Below are 17,954 nucleotides of genomic sequence, written 5' to 3'. Positions count from 1 at the left end.
TGGTCTTAAAACATGTCATTTCCTTTGTTTTGCCTTAATTACCGGTAATGCTTTTTTCTAGGCATGTTTATAAAAATTACTTAAATGTCCTAATTGAACTATGGCCTAATCCTGGTTTAGGCTAAACCATGTCTATGAAACCAGGCCAACACGAATTGAATTAAAATTACCCAGAATTGCACAAGGCCAAACAAATTCAAGATGACTCACATGGCATAGACCAAGAATAACCACAGTTTTGTAAATCTATAAACAGGAAGTATGATTTATCAACCTAACACACAGAACGAGCACGAATGTTGAATTGGTATTAGTCATCTTATCAAACGGCAGGTATATTTGCACCAAAACACCATGTGTGATTGGATGCAGGGTCTTCAGTTTCAAAACCAGCAAGAAAAATATGTGAATCTGTCCTTTTAAATGTCAATGTTGTTGATATGCTATATGGATGACTAGTTATATTGTATTATTTGAATTTACCGTTTTTAATCCAGATGAGAAGCACTGCTACTGTTAACATACTGTGTTTGAGTCCAAATGGCTGATTTGATCCATTTACTTACTGTGATTCTTTGAACACATTTCTCATTAGATTATCCAAGTGGAATCATTCACTGAAACGAAAGCTCAAATTCCTACACAGAAGCAATGAATCACAAATCAAACATGTCAGGTGTGAATGGGTTGGTCAGCAGCAAGTTTCACTGAGTTTGTGACTCTCAAGCTGTGATTGGTGGAATGCTGTGAGGGGGCGGAGCCTTAGAGGAAACACCTGTTTACCTGCTTCAGGTGAGTGTGAGAGCTGAATAGAGGAACTAACAAAGAAAACCCCTGACAGCACTGCTGAGTTTGTTGGATTACTCTGAATTTGGTTGTTCCGTTAAGAGGTAACTTATTTTTTAGCGGAAATCCTTTTTTTGAGTTTACGTAAATTGTATGTTAATAAAAGAAAAGGAGCTTGTTGTGATAGGAAGGACTGCAGTTTGGACTTTGCTCTTTATAAAAGCTTGCAGAAATGAAATCCTTGCCTGCTCTGACCTCCATTAATTAGTTTTTCAGGCTTATTTAATTTCTTATGAGACTGATTACTGTAGACCATAAGTAAGCAAGCGCTCAAATATGGCTTATTGAATTAAAGGCAGTCTGATTTCATTGTGAAAGGTGTGTGTGTGTGTACAGTACATGTTTAAGCTCTATTCAGTTTTCAGGAGACTCTCTTCCTTAAGGTTTAATTACTGTGTGTTTTTATTGGCACCTACATTGACACATGATTTCTTCCTTAAATGATTTATAGACACAAAGATAAGAATCACAGTTTTTGAGGTTGGATAGTCCTTTCTTTCTGATAATTCTGCCTCTACCTCATTATAATGTTTGAGTCATATACTGTATGAACTGCCATTCTCTTAAGTGATTCGCATTTTATACATGCATGCAAATAGTATAGGCAGAAATATCAGCCAGACACCGTTTGAGATGTTAGGATTTGGATTTGGCCATCTGGTCAAAATATCCTAACACACTTGTCAATTGATAGTGGACTTGTCCTGTTTTAAATTATTTATAGTGAATTTTGAATATACATACATGTACTGTATATACATACATATACACACACACACACACACATATATATATATATATATATACAGGTGCATCTAAAAAAAATTAGAATATTGTGAAAGTTTTTTTTCTTTAAAACAAATTTCTTCATTTTTTTTCTTTAACTTATTTCAAAAAGTGAAACTTTCATATATTCTAGATTCATTACATGTAAAGTAAAACACTTCAAAAGTTTTTATTTGTTTTAATTTTGATGATTAGAGCTTACAGCTCATGAAAGTAAAAAATCCAGTATCTCAAAATATTAGAATATTTACATTTGAGCTTCATTAAATGACCATCACTACAGTATAAATTCCGGGTATCTCTTGTTCTTTGAAACCACAATAATGGGGAAGACTGCTGATTTGGCAATGATCCAGAAGACGAACATTGACGCCCTCCACAAAGAGGGTAAGTCACAGAGGGTCATTACTGAAAGGAGTGGCTGTTTACAGAGTGCTGTATCAAAGCATATTAAACGCAAAGTTGACTGGAAGGAAGAAATTGGGTAGGAAAAGGTGCACAAGCATCAGGGATGACCGCACTCTTGAGAATATGGTCAAGCAAAGCTGATTCAAACACTTGGGAGAGCTTCACAAGGAGTGGACTGAAGCTGGAGTCGCTCAGACGTCTTCAGGAAAAGGGCTACCAAGCCACTTCTGAACCAGAAACAACATCAGAAGCATCTTACCTGGGCTGTGGAGAAAAAGAACTAGACTGTAGCTCAGTGGTCCAAAGTCCTCTTTTCAGATAAAAGTAAAGTTTGCATTTCATTTTGAAATGAAGGTCTGGAGTCTGTAGGAAGACTGGAGAGGCACAGAATCCAAGCTGTGAAGTTTCTGAAGTCAGTGATGATTTGGGGTGCCATGACGTCTGCTGGTGTTGGTCCATTGTGTTTTATCAAGTCCAAAGTCAATGCAGCCATCTACCAGGAGATTTTGGAGCACTTTATGCTTCCATCTGCTGACAAGCTTTATGGAGATGCTGATTTCCTATTCCAGCAGGACTTTAGCACCTGCCCACAGTGCTAAAACCACTTCCAAGTGGTTTGCTGACCATGATATCACTGTGCTTGATTGGCCAACCAACATGCCTGACCTGAACCCCATAAGGAATCTATGCGATATTTTCAAGAAAAAGATGAGAAACAGTTGATCCAACAATCCAGACAAGCTGAAGGCTCAATAGTGCCTCAGCAGAGCCACAGACTGATCACTTCCATGCCACACCTCACTGATGCTGGAGTTTGTGATATAGTGAATATATATATATATATATATATATATATATATATACTTGGAATTCGTGCTCTGCATTTAACCCATCCAACGTGCACACACACAGCAGTGAACACACACCCGGAGCAGTGGGCAGCCATTTATGCTGCGGCGCCCGGGGAGCAGTTGGGGGTTTGGTGCCTTGCTCAAGGGCACCTCAGTCGTGGTATTGAGGGTGGAGAGAGCACTGAACATTCACTCCCCCCACCTACAATCCCTGCCGGCCCGAGACTCGAACCCGCAACCTTTGGATTATGAGTCCGACTCTCTAACCATTAGGCCACGACTTCCCGTAGAGGAGAATAAAGGATCCCCGACCAAGTATTGAGTGCATAAATGAACATACTTTAAAGAACTTGAACTTTTCTGTTTTGCAAATCCTTGTTTTCATTAATCTTAGGAAATATTTTAATATTTTGAGACACTGGATTTTTGACTTTCATGAGCTGTAAGCTCTTACCGTCAAAATTAAAACAAAAAAAACTTGTGAAATGTTTTACTTTACATGTAATGAATCTAGAATATATGAAAGTTTCACTTTTTGAAATAAGAAAAAAATAACTTTCACAATTTTAGATTTTTTTTTAGATGCACCTATGTATTAATAAAGCAGACTATATATTTTAAATATTTCTTGTCATCATATATTTCATTTTAATCATCATATATATATAGAGAGTGATTTCTCATTGAGATAGATAGATAGATAGATAGATAGATAGATAGATAGATAGATAGATAGATAGATAGATAGATAGATAGATAGATAGATAGATAGATAGATAGATAGATAGATAGATAGATAGATAGATAGATAGATAGATATGAATTTGCCATATGTGAGACCCTTATCAGAATCAGATGATTCACACTTGCAAATGAGGTGTCCAGTCAGTGAGGGGCAATGACAGTCTGTGCTTTTTTCCCCCAGGTTTTCTGTGAGAGAAGCTGACATTTGGCTATGAGCACGTTCTGGTTTAACTTCCCCTTACCTTTGGCTGCATTATACATCACTGCAGTATGTCTAAATCATGCAGGTGTGTAAAATTTTACTTTTATTTATTTATTTAACAGTCTCTTTGAGGGCGTTCTATGTTAAAGGTCACTTTTCTCTTCACTTTGTGTGGGCTGTATCGAGTTTCTACGGCAATCTAAGTGTGACCATGTTATGCATAAATTAACCCTGCATATTAAGAAGTTGTACTGGCCTCCCACTCTACTTTATGCAAATTCTAGCACTGAATATTACTGGATCTGAGATTCACTTCAATGCACTTGCATGTGCATTTCAGATTTTAAAAAGCTGCAGATGTAGTGTGCATAAAACAATGAGGTCATTCATTATCTGTGAGCGTGATTTGCAGCGTGTTAAATGCACTGAAATTATAGAGCATGAAAATGTGTGTTTTTGTTTTGACCATACATTGACACTCTCAGGGTTTTAACCCAGCATGTTTCTCAACACATTGATGCTTGGACTGTCTTTATTCCACCTAGAGAGACAATCTGTAAATCACACAGACACTCCCTGTGTTTTGTGTGAATGTGCAATACTAACAGGAATGAAACAGTCGTCTGACATGTTCTGTTGTTTTGGTGGTGCTATGAACAAGACGAATGTGACAATCTGTAGCATTTCTCCCAAAAAAATAAATAAATAGCAGACATCCCTAGCAAAGACTGCTCTGTACTCAAAGCAATATTTGGTGATTTTGAGACTCAAAGACTGACAGGAGTATCTTAGGACTGTGGAGCTCATCCGTTCACATTGCAGAGATCATCTAATTGCTGTTTCAGGCATCATGTCTTTTCATTCAGCCATGAGTTTCTGATGACAGTAAACTGTTGCTGTTTGGTAACATTTGTGTGACCTTGACAGCTGTGGCCTTTTGCCAAATTTTAAATGCATAACATTCTCAGAACTTTGGCCAACGGTTCTCTCAAAATTATGAACAAACATTGTTCATAATAATAATGTCTTAGTTGGACATTTATCTAACGCTTTTTAAATGTTACTACTCAACTTCAGAAGGTTTAGAGAACATGCAAAAGTTCCCATAATGTTCGCAAAATGATCAAATGGAATGTTCTCCTCGATCACATAACTAGGGATGGGTATCGTTAAGGTTTTAACGGTATTACTACTCTTACCGATACTGCTTATCGATCCGGTACTTTAACGGTATTCTTATCGGTACTTTTTGTTTTACTTTGTTTCTTTGTTCATATTCTTACAGTATCTTATCTTATGTATATAAAACACAAAAAATGCCTGCACTTCATCGATTTGTAAATGCACCAGTGTGCAGGTATTTTTAGTGTTTTATATACATAAGATAAGATACAGTAACAACATGAACAAAGAAACAAAGTAAAACAAACTGACAAATACAATAAAACAAACACACAAACGAAATGAAATAAACAGTGCTTTCATTTTTCCATGAAGGTCTACTAATATTAATGTTCAGGTAAGTAATAGTTACAAAAGTAATCAGATGTAGATGAGCACTGCATAGTTTTCACTGAATGTACTGATAGATTTATGCTTATTAAAGCTATAACATTGTTCAGATTAAGAGCTGTGGGTGATTTTCTCTTTGCATTTTGTTCTTTGATTAACATTGATGGCTCAAGCTCCAGTCTGACACTTTAAGACAATATACTGACACGCATCGGATTTTCTCCCAACTGTTCTCGTCCATTTAAAACATAAAAGTGAAGACTCTCATAACCGGCCATTTGACACATTGTGTGTTATTTCGACGCGCCCGAAGCTCAAAGTGTACTTTGCTTGTCCGTTTTGGAGCACGCCGCCGCGCAGGCACACGCGCGCGCACACATTTCAGCCTGGGGAACAGCAGATTGTACTTTCAACGTTTTACTATCAAATATGTCCTGCAATGTAGCAACAGTAAAGACGGCATTTTATAACAATCACTGATTGAGCTGATTCAGATGTTAAGTTTTGGGCTCGGAGGAACGAATCCACGCCGCTATGAAGGGAAGGGAGTTGTGCTAGAAGAAATGCGGCTATAATCCTTGGAAGCCAAAATCGAAAGAAAAAAAAAATACTTAGCTTAATATAACAGCCACAGGCCTAAAGTGTGAGCAAATGTTTGAATAGTTGGTTCTCTCTTCTATCATAATTAAACAGGACTTTCATGTTGCATGTGCTGAAGCTCCTCCGCGTGAGCGCGATCTGGATAGCAAAAATGCATCATAGACAAATGTTTGAATATTATTGCTCATAAAAACAGCTGGCGACATTATATATATATATATATAGAGAGAGAGAGAGAGAGAGAGAGAGAGAGAGAGAGAGCAACAATAAATGTATGTGTGTTTTCTTAATTTCTCCAATACCGACAGAAGTACCGATAACGTCAGAGCTTATCGATACTCCGGTCTTTCGTAATTTAGCCCCGAGACCGATTTAATACCGAGTTTCGGTACCCATCCCTACACATAACCAAGAAAAAAAAAAAAAAATGGATGTTTTGATCATTGTAAGAACATTGTTAGAATATATTTTGTTAACTGGGAATGTTCTCAAACTGTTAGCACAAACACATTATTTATACATTATTCATGGTAAGTGTGTGTGTGTGTGTGTGTGTGTGTGAGAGAGAGAGAGAGATGCTTTAGTTAGACATTTGTCTTTATACATTTTTTTAATGTTGATTGTTTCAGAGAATATTCAAAAGTAATGCTTCCATAATATGCAAAATAATCAAATAGAATGTTCCCTAAAAAATAAAAAATTCAATTAAATCTGTATATTCAAAATAGAGAAAACATTCAGAAATAATGATTTTATTACCTAATGGAAACAGTAATAAAAATGCTTCTTCTTAGAACATATTTTTGTTAGACAAAGTTTAGCACAAAAATGTGTGGTATTCACAAACAACACATGAAACTGCTTTCACAAGCACTAAATACACTAAAATTAGCATTACACCATGAGTATTAAGTTTGCTTTCAGAGTAAACATGCCTCTTTTCTATGCAACTTGGGCTTAATATAGAATTTTTTGTATTTGCTACAGTATTCCGTTTGGTGCGGCTAATGCTGTGCTATTACGTCTGTGAAAAATGATCTAGTGATTGTGGCTCAGATCATTTATCAAATAATGGAGAAGAGAGTTACAAGCAGCCATATATCCAGCAACATTCAGCATGTCGTCAAGTGCACTTTCAGCATTTAAAGAGGCGATGGATGGTGTCTGGATCGAGTGATGCATGCAGACTGTCACAGTTTGGACTGTGCAGCATCATCTTCCACAATCTAGCACTCAGAACCAACCCGCAAGATTGGAAATTGCACTTAGCAGATTTTCTATCACAGACAGAACAGAATGTGCAAATAAACAGCACTATTAGCAGCCGTGAATCATTATAGCAAATTCTACTCGTGATCTGTTTTTGAAAGTGCATATTATGGAAAACAGGACTATTTTGAAATAAATAGTATCATGCCACTCCTTCCTCAGACCATTTATTGAAATTAAGCTGCAAAAAAATGGTTTCTTCATAAATCGTCACAATTATGGCATCACAATGAGCATGCACATGATTAAATATCAAAAGGCTAATCAACAACTTGGAACTTTAATCTCTCATGCAAAGAGGTTAGCCAATCATAAAAGAGCTAATCTGCATGATAAAATGTCCAGTTGCAAAAGTAGCCTGTTTAAATGGCATTAAAAAAACTAATTGCATCTGTTTTAGGTGCAAGAAACTTTGACTTTCAAACAAAGCATAGAATATGGGCTCTTTAAATCAATGTGCCAAAAATGCTTTACAGCAGGGGTTCTCAACTGCTGAGTAACAATAGATCAGCTCTGATAGGAAAAAGTTTTTTTAATGGAAATGATAAAATGCAACAGACCACATAGTCATGAGTAGTAAAGACAGAACAATAGAAATGTGTACTTGGCTTTAAGCAATGTAGCTGAGAACCACTGACTTGAATTAATGTATAGAGGGAAAAATTCCATTCAAAATGAATGATCATTAATCCATTATTCTGTATGTCTCTCTCTCTCTCTCTCTCTGTGAACCTTTAGCTTTGGCCTTACAGGTGACATCCACAGGACCACAGACGGTCAAGAAAGCCCAGGGGGAGAGTGTTACTCTGGGCTGCACATACACCTTGGATGCTCTAGATGTCGGAGACCTGGACATTGAGTGGACACGCGTCAGTCAAGACATGACCCAGAAAGACGAGCTGGTGAGAGAGTGCTGAGAATACAGAATAGAGATTAAAGCACATTCAAGCACATCCTGTATTGATACTCAGGCTTGTTACTACAGCATCTTTAAGAAATAGCAAAAATGAAAATATATCCGTCGTCTTTCGAAAGCATCAGAATGTGCTTAAAATATACTTCTTAAGATATTTCTCTTAAACATCTTAAGGCATAAGAGTAACTGGCAATGTGAAGCGACATCTATTTAAATAGCGTTTTTAAACCGCTTTTATATACTCATATAAGGGTTATTTTCATTACTTTCAACTAAAACCAATATTAACTAAAACTAACTTTCAATAGCTAAAAACCCCCCACAAATGACAAAAGTGCAACACACAAAGTATAAAAATAAAAACTAATTCAAAATATTGATGTAAACTAATAGTACATCAACAATACTATTGGTATTACAGTTAACTAAATCTAGAACGATACTTATGAAAAACTAATTAAAATAAATTAAAATTACTAATTAATATAAATTATAATAAAACTGAAATAAAAAATTATGATATTTTAAATATAATAAAACAATGAAAAATAATGAATGAACTATTTAGACGTTTAAAAAAACTAATAAAATGAGAAATCAGCTAAACTAAAATAGAAAAATTCTCATTTATTTTAGAAAACGGGGTGAATTCCCATTCCATGCTGACCTCAAAGTTAAAATAACAAAAAGATCATTAATTGATTTTTAAAAATAGCATCTTAATAGCATCTTAATCATACTAAAATAACACTGACTGGTACTAAATGGTAATGACACTAAAATAAGTTTCAAGTTCAAGTTTATTTGTATAGAGCTTTTTACGATACAAATCGTTGCAAAGCAGCTCTACGGGAAATTAAGTTTCCACAATATATTTATATATTGCAGAACCTTAATATATTTAACTTATGGCAAAATTTGGTAATTCTGTATGTTGTCTGAGCACTGGCATCCTCTGAGGTCCTCTGAGGGGTAGGCATTATCTCTTCTCAGGTGTTCGGTCATCTCAGATCATTTAAGGGTTGGATCTAGACTGAAGCTTCTGTAATTCCAAGTAAACAGAGAAACAGTTTCTCATATTAAATAACACTCAGATTAATTGAGAGATTGGATGAATATTTGTCACACTGCATGACCACTTAAAGTGAACTATAAAGGAAGAAAATGCAAAAAAAAGCATGCTGTGCAGCTTTTCTTTATGTAACATCTGTTGTTTTTGATAAGACAAGAATGTAGGAATGTTTTCAGCTCCATGGAGATGACAGTCTCCACCTCATCATCGTATGATCTTGATGGATTTTGTAATTTCCTCCCATTTCTACCTTGTCCAAAACGCTTCACCTCAGGCTTTCCTGGGATGCGTGTGGAGATTCAGAGAAATCCGTGCGTAATGCGCCGTCTTAATGACGGCAGGAGGTTAGACCTGTTATATTAGATAAGACTCACTGAGCTGGGTTTCTCTGTCTGACAGATCTTATCCTACACTGGAGGGAAACAGTACCAGCTAGGAAGTCCAGACCTGATGAGTCGCTTTAAGTTTGTTGGCGACCCGAGTCGCGGCGATGCCACGGTCAGCTTTACCAGCCTCAAGGTCTCGGACACGGCCACGTACCAGTGCAAAGTGAAGAAGACACCCGGCATCGATTCGAGGAAAGTGACTTTAGTAGTGCAGGGTGAGGACGTGCACATTCTGTGACTCTGCTGACCGGTTCTGACACTGACACAAGGTTTCTGTTTTACCGGTTCTCTCCACCCTAGCCTGCCCCTTTCATCCAGTGATCATGATGACATGACTGGAATGGTAGGTGGGGTGGACGCTCTTTGTTCAAGACTTCGTCCTGTTTTCCTCTGCTAACCTCGACCCAACCCCGCCACCTCGCCTGTCTAGAGACTCAATGATCTCCACGCTCTTGTAAAACTCAGGCTCAATGCTGTAAGCCTTTAATAGTCCAGTGTAATTATAATTGAATTTTTAGTCTAGCTTGTTTACATTTGATTTTAATTATTTTTTTTATCCCCGAGACGGGTATCGAACTCGGCTCTCCGTGATATATATGATCTATATACTGGTGCACTAACCACTAGCCTATCAGCCTATTTTTAGAGACATGTTTAGAGTTCAAAAATGAAATCAAAAATAAGTTTTAGTTTTGGTTTTAGCCAAGTTTTTATTCCCAGGTAACAAAAAGATATTAATAACAACAGAAAATAATAATGATATTTTTATAGATTTTATTAATATTTTGAATTTAAATTTATTTATATATTTTCTGAATTAGTTTGGGATTTTTAATATGTCTATATCTTCTAATATGTCTAGTTTTTATTTTTACTTACGTTTTAGTTTATTTAATACATAAAGTTAAACTAAATGAAAATGAGAAATGTAGCCTTGGCAGCTAACTGAAATAAATATTTATAAATATTTAAGAAGAGTTTTATTATATTTGATTTAACTTATTTTGTTTCAACTAAATATATTTTTATGGTTTTAGTTTTAGTTTTGTGACCACATAAAATTAGGCAGCATTGTGCATCATGCTATGCTTTTAATGCATTTCCATGAGGCCATTCAGTTTTCTAAACAGCGTGACACAAATTTCCCAGTCCTTCCTTGTACTGCGATTTGCAGATATGAGAGTGTCAACATGAAAGTGCATTCATTCGCAACCTATGCGCTTCCTTAAATCTGCATTTCTACGTGAAACTGGTTAAGAGAGAAAAATATTTATGGCTTGATTTTATCTATGAGGAATAATTTAGATTGTTAAAAACTGTCAAACCTGATGTGAGATTAAAGCGTGTATGTCAAATGTCATAAATTAAATAAATAAGACTCAAATATTGAGATAAAAATGTTATGCTTTATATTGTCCAGCCCTAGTAAACGTTACAGGTTCAAAACAAATCGGTTTGCTCCATGCAAAGGTGATGTGATTTTGTCCGTGACGTCTGATTCTTTTTGTTTTGGTTTCTTTCAGTACGACCTTCGCCCCCGAAATGCTGGGTGGAAGGTAGTGAGGAGAAGGGCGGAACCGTTTCGCTCCGCTGCAAATCTTCTCAGGGTTCACCCCCTCTAAAATATGCATGGACGAAAGAAAGCGGAAACCTGCCACCAACCGCAACACAGAGTGAGTTCCCACCGGTGAACGCAGGTCTAGTGCAACACTATTCAGCAAATACTTCAAGCGAAAGTTTAATATTCGGTGCCGCTTGAATAGCCTGTAGCTTCAGGCCTGGGTGTTGTCAAGCCAAATACAGCTGCTGTAGCCTAGATGAAAACCAAAACATTTTTTGAGCCTCATAGCAACCAAACAAGTTTTTCTGTGGGCAATCTGCTGTAAACGACGCTGCAGGGCCTTTCGCAATGGTTGCACATTCTGAATGGCTCTTTTGTTTGAAGATCCCCAGACCGGAGAGCTGCTAATCAGAAACCACAGCGACAGCTACAGAGGGATGTACCTCTGTGAGGTCAGCAATGAAGTAGGCACTGAACGATGCACATACGCCCTTCAAGCATATAACCGTAAGTATGGGTGGGTCTGGAATGTATCTGCACACCTAAACTTCTCTTAACGTCTGAATGTGAGCGCATCAGACAACAACATGTCAAATCAAATGTCATGTCTCTGACAGAAAGACAGCACAAACATTTCACAGAAAGACAAGGTATCAAATATACACCAACAGAATTGAACCTGTGAACCAACTCCAGGGTAGGGCTAAAGTAGCCCAATGTTAGTGTAATCACACCATACACCTGTCTTTTTAGTCTTTAAGTGCCAGATATTGGTGTCATATCATTGAATTTGAATTTAATGTAGGGCTGCATAATGATTAATCGCGATTAATTGCATTCAAAGTAAAAGTTTGTTTACATACTATGTGTGTGCACTGTGTATAATTATGTATATACAAATACACACACATGTAAAAAAAAATATTTGTATGCATTATATATATATATATATATATATATATATATATATATATATATATACACTTGTATATAATTTATATTATATATTTTTTTTTTACTATATACATGTATGTGAGTATTTATATATACATAATAAATATATAGAGTACACTCACATATAGTATGTAAACATAAACTTTTATTTTGAATGCGATTAATCGTGATTAATCATTTTGCAGCCCTAATTTAATGTGATCACAATTTAATACAATGCATTGTAAGTTACTAATTATAAAGCTCTCATTTCCATGGTTATTCAAACAGTGCATGAATTATACAGAATATTTACATTATCAATCACTGACTTCAGTCTATCGCTTTTTTAAAAACTCCCATTATAATCAATGAAGCTACCTACACTCCGAAACAAATTTCTTACTTACATGGTACGTACATTTGCTTTGTTGTTTATGATGAGTATTCGCGAGAGTGCAGAATTCAGTCAGCGAGTGCGCACACTGTACAAAACTCAGGTGTTTCACTGATGACTCATCTGAACGCCTTTGATTGGCTGTTACATTCATAAGCTCAACAGAATCGCGTGTGATTGGTTGTAATGCGCAACGCTTTAAACCCACCTAAAACAAAATGTGATGCAACAGGAGCTGATCCAAATTTAATGCCGTCAACACTTTTAATTTAATTTTTACTTTATTCGCGACAGCCATAATATATTAAATTAGGTCTTTTTTTGGCCAATTTGGTGATCAAAATTACCAAAGTACCAGCTGACTTAAAAACATCAAGCAAAACTGGCTAAAAAAAGTGAGGATAGGGAAAAGCAAAGATCCTGAGGCTTTTGACACGCAGATGCCTCTTAGTTTGATGCCATTTACACATTTTTATCTATTATATAAGTGGTTTAACTGTCTAAATACTTAAACATAAGTCATTTGTAAGTAAAAGTCTCTTTGTTGGATGGTCTCTTTGATGGAGTCCCGAAGAAGTCATCTCCATCCTGCTTCAATGACTACCGTCCAATAGCACTCACTCCTATTCTCATGAAGTGCTTCGAACGGCTAGTCATGCACCACATCAAGTCTGTCCTCCCCCCTCCCTGGACCCCTTCCAGTTTGCATATAGGTCCAACCGCTCGACCGATGATGCCATCGCCACTGCCCTCCACCCAGCCCTCACACATCTGGACAAAAAAGACTCATATGTCAGGATGCTGTTCATAGACTTCAGTTCAGCATTCAACACAATCATCCCTCAACAGCTCACTCACAAACTGGTCCAGCTGGGGCTCAACACCTCTCTGTGCAACTGGCTGTTGGACTTCCTGACAGGGAGACCTCAGGCAGTATGGGTCGGCATTAACACATCCAGCACCATCACACTGAACGCTGGGGCCCCCCAAGGATGTGTGCTGAGCCCCCTCCTCTTCACTCTGCTGACCCACGACTGCACACCGTCACACAACTCCAACCTTTTCATTAAGTTTGCGGATGACACGACTGTGGTGGGTCTCATTAGCAACAGAGATGAGACAAACTACAGGAGCGAGGTGAGCCGCCTGGCCGGGTGGTGCAGTGACAACAATCTCTCTCTGAATGCGGAGAAGATGAAGGAGATTGTTGTTGACTTCAGAAGAGTACACACTCAGCATGCCCCTCTGAACATCAACGGTGCGACTGTGGAGAGAGTGAGCAGCACCAAGTTCCTGGGTGTGCACATCACAGAAGACCTCTCCTGGACTAACAACACTGTAGCACTGGCCAAGAAAGCACAGCAGCGTCTCTACTTCCTCTGCAAATTGAGAAGAGCCAGAGCCCCGACCCCCATCACGTGCACCTTCTACAGAGGCACCATCGAGAGCATCCTGACTAGCTGCATCACTGTGTGGTATGGCGCTTGCAACGCATCCTGCCGCAAGTCACTTCAACGCATAGTGAGAGCAGCTGAGAAGATCGTTGGTGTCTCTCTCCCCTCCCTCCAGGACATTTACAGCACCCGTCTCACCCGCAAAGTCCTCCGCATTACAGGCAATCCCACCCACCCGACACACAGCTTCTTCAGTCTGCTGCCATCAGGGAGGAGACTGCGGCGTCTCCAGGCGAGGACCAGCAGACTGAAGGACAGCTTCATACATCAGGCTGTCAGGAAGCTGAACTCCCTCCCGTCCCTGCCCCCTCCCCTCCCCTCTTTTACCCCATGCAACACTGAACACTGATACTACGACCCCCCCAGCTCCCCACATCCCCAGAACCCTTCCACCCACTTAAAAACCGTGACCAGCACCTGTCACTTGTACAGCATTGGACTGATCACTACCTCATCCAGCATTGACTGCAAACTACCTCTTCGGATAGTCTGATAAAAAAGACTGTTCTTTTGTCACTTTAACAGACTGATAAGCTCTTCTTGCACTGCACATATATCTGCACAGTTTTGTTTTATTTAACTGGTTTGCACTCTATCTGCCATGTGCCTTATGCCACTTTATCTATCTCTTTCTTTATTTTTCTACAATGTCCTCATTTGTATATCTGAATAGTTGTATGTACGTTTAAACTGTATTTATCTGTATTTGAACGTCTACTGTCAGTGTCTTAAATGTTAACTGTATGCACCAAGGGTCTGAGAGTAAGGCAATTTCAATTCTCTGTATGTATGTGCCGTACATGTGGAAGAATTGACAATAAAGCAGACTTGACTTGACTTTGTGATGGAGAAAGGTGATTCAAATCATCATAAATCTAGAAATCCAGGCATTATCTTGTGTATTAAGCACATTTCTGTTCAGCGTTCATACCTCATATTCAGGGCAACTGCAGTAGCATATCTGTTTATAAAGACCATTATGCAGTATGAATCCTTGAATTAAATATGCAGACTTCCTCAATAGAGGATTTTGTGCAAATATATTATTTTCATAAACCTATTTATTCTCTAGATAATTTCGTAAGACTGAAGATTTGGTAAAACTTCATCTGCACTTTCAGATTAATTGTTTCTCAGGTTAAGCGTGAGCGACTACATAATCTGTCTTTTATCTAAATCTTTTATATCTAGCAACCAATAAAGTGGGAGTGATTGCTGGAGCTGTGATTGGTGCATTGCTGTTGCTGCTCCTCCTCCTTTTGCTAATCTGGCTCCTGATTTGCTGTTGCAACAAGCGACGTTATGAAAAAGAGGTTGCTAATGAGATCAGGTGAGATATTGCTAGTTTTTTATAAATTGCAATGAAACTGAAGTAATGACCCCAAATTAAGAATTAAATCCAACAGTTAAATTGTGGCTACAATTTATAAGCAATTTATGGCAACAATTTATGTTGTGGCCACGATTTAGCTAAAACAAGGGAAATACTTGATAAAATTATGAAAAGAATTCTTGGTAAAGAATTCTAGTCCAGAATAAATATATTTTTTTGTCTCCATGCCTTGGTGGTTGATTGAATGTTGAAATGTGGGTGTGCATTTGAAAATGGAGGCAGATAAACGAGAGCTTGCAGGGGCGGGTGATTGGAGAAGTCTGGCTTATGTCACCATATGTGACCATATGTCGTTCTCACAAGAAGGTCCAGTTATATATACTTTTTAATTATAAGCTAAAGTGAGAACATGCATTATTAATGCCTTCACTGTCGCTAGTCTAGAATATTAAGGCAAGACATCACAGGTAAGGAGAAAGGGAAGTGATGTGTGGCCAAGTATGGTGACCCATACTCGGAATTTGTGCTCTGCATTTAACCCATCCAAGTGTACACTCAGTAGTGAATATACACCCAGAGCAGTGGGCAGCCAATGCTGCGGTGCCCAGGGAGCAGTTGGGGGTTCGGTGCCTTGCTCAAGGGTCTCACCTCAGTCGTGGTATTGAGGGTGGAGAGAGTGTTGGTTATTCACTCCCCCCACCTACAATCCCTGCCAGACCTGAGACTCAAACCCACGACCTTCAGGTTACAAGTCCAACTCTCTATCCATTAGGCCACGACTGCCACAATAGATATCACCATACTTCACTAGTTGATTAATCACAGTGCATTACTACAACTGTTTTAAATATGCAAATATAGATAGGAATGAAACAGTAAAATTTAGTGTATGCAAATTCTGCTAAAGTATTGATTTCTGGAATCACTTTTGAACATGCATATTGTATTTGAAACATCATTTTCACAAAAGGTTGATGGACACATAATCCATATCATAGTTGACAAATTAATATTTTGTTCAAAAATAATGAAAAAAAATCAAATTTGGGGCGCTTTTTATTTTTATTTTTTTGTACAACATAACTTTAAACCTATTTCAACCTAACAACTAAAGTTCAGTTGCTACTTGACATTTAAGCATAATCAACTTGATTGTACAAGTCATTAAACATTCAAAGTTAAATTTCATATAACTTCTCAAAATAAGTTGAGAAATTTCAACTTTTTTGATGAGTTAGAATAATGTAAAAACATAAGTTGCCATGAGTTACTGATCATATTTTTTCACAATAAACATGGAACTTTTTGGAAGGATTTTTGGAAATTCCATTCAAAGTCTTTTTGGCTCAAAAACCTGAGCGGTGTGAATGGGCTCAACACTGGCATACTGTCTGACTACAAGCTCAAAAGTTTCCCTTCGGCAGCAGAAGTAGATCATAGTTGAAGATTGTTTCACAACAAATCATGGGTAAAAACCCTTCTGACTAATCAGCAATACTGGTTATTCATCAACCAAAACCACACCCAATAATGATTATCTCAACTGGATTCATCCTAGATATATGTATGTGACCTCTTTCTACTTCGTCTATATTGTAAATATCAATTTCCTTTACCGTATTTTAGGGAGGACGTTGCAGCTCCGGAGAGTCGCCCGGGAAGCCGTAACTCCAGCTTCCGTTCTGTACTGAATTATCGGGTCCATCCGGGGATCCATTACAGCTCTGTGGGCAAAGCCGATGTCACACGGGTCGGATCTGGTCGCAGCAGTACCCACACCGAACGCAGCAGAGTCCAAAGGGAAGCCAGCATGCATGCGTCTGATCACAGGCCTCCGCTCAGATATGACAGCAGATATGGATACCCCGTATAACCACCAACGTCCTGCCAGGGGACACAGCACTGAAAAGATTAAACTCACTCAAAAGATGCAATACTGTGCAAGACCATGGCAAGATTGAAGGACATTAAAACTGCACAGAAGAATATTCACATATGTGAATTTTCCTATTGTTCAGGATAGAGGTCTGCTAATAAATGTGTATAGTTGTGTTGATGTATTTTTGTATGATTGTATTATAAGCATTTAGGTAAAATGTGCTCATGGTATTAATTGGAATGTATTAAACTAACAAACCTTTTAACTTCTTTATAACAATAAATTCTGTCTTTTAAGACTGATAGTGAGAGATTTAATGTGTCATCTGAGTGGTTGTTTACGAGGGTGATTATATAAAAAATATCAAATTATATTATATAACATTATATAAAAATAATATTTTTATTTGAATAAAATTTGTACAAATGTTCAAGATTAGATTATTAAAAAACACCCAAATGCAAATTTTGTAATAAGAGATGTTCCTATCATCAGAGCATTTTAATTTTTTTTTTTGAGTTCTGAAAGAGCTAGACTGGTCTGAGCTTGACATATCCCAGTCCTGTTCCTAAAACACAGTTCACACAGATCCGAAAAAACTAATTAAAACACTGTGTAATTCATACCAGGCCAATAGTTGGGGATGTCAGCTACACACCTGCAGTCATACACATTTAAGTATACTCGCAGATGCCTACAGAATGAACACGTAATGACATAATAGCTACAAATGTATGGAAGCATATGTGTAGCAAAATTCAGTCTGCAATGTAATATGCAAAATGGCAATGTATTTCTGTATTTC

At 37.6% G+C, this 17,954-nt stretch overlaps 1 protein-coding gene across 1 annotated transcript; it reads left to right on the top strand.

The window, feature by feature from the left end:
- The first annotated feature begins 790 nt into the window (after positions 1-790).
- LOC306849033 (coxsackievirus and adenovirus receptor homolog) lies at positions 791-17,464 on the top strand. Its single transcript, XM_079383884.1, has 8 exons — positions 791-890; positions 3,817-3,922; positions 7,957-8,120; positions 9,606-9,807; positions 11,116-11,265; positions 11,538-11,660; positions 15,129-15,267; positions 16,897-17,464. Exons 2-8 carry the CDS (start codon positions 3,847-3,849, stop codon positions 17,141-17,143), a joined length of 1,101 nt encoding a protein of 366 aa, XP_079240010.1. The 5' UTR covers positions 791-890; positions 3,817-3,846; the 3' UTR covers positions 17,144-17,464.
- Positions 17,465-17,954: the final 490 nt, after the last annotated feature.

This window comes from Barbus barbus (assembly GCF_936440315.1).
Source record: "Barbus barbus genome assembly, chromosome: 29".
Lineage (NCBI taxonomy): Eukaryota > Metazoa > Chordata > Actinopteri > Cypriniformes > Cyprinidae > Barbus > Barbus barbus.
Note: the sequence above shows the minus strand (reverse complement) of the source record. Positions and strands in the feature narration are given on the sequence as shown.

Excerpts from the sequence above, each read along its gene's own strand:
- LOC306849033 (XM_079383884.1), top strand. The coding sequence starts at position 3,847 with ATGAGCACGTTCTGGTTTAACTTCCCCTTACCTTTGGCTGCATTATAC. Across the intron at positions 3,923-7,956 it reads AGTATGTCTAAATCATGCAG|CTTTGGCCTTACAGGTGACA; the intron begins GTGTGTAAAATT and ends GTGAACCTTTAG. Across the intron at positions 11,661-15,128 it reads CGCCCTTCAAGCATATAACC|CAACCAATAAAGTGGGAGTG; the intron begins GTAAGTATGGGT and ends TTTTATATCTAG.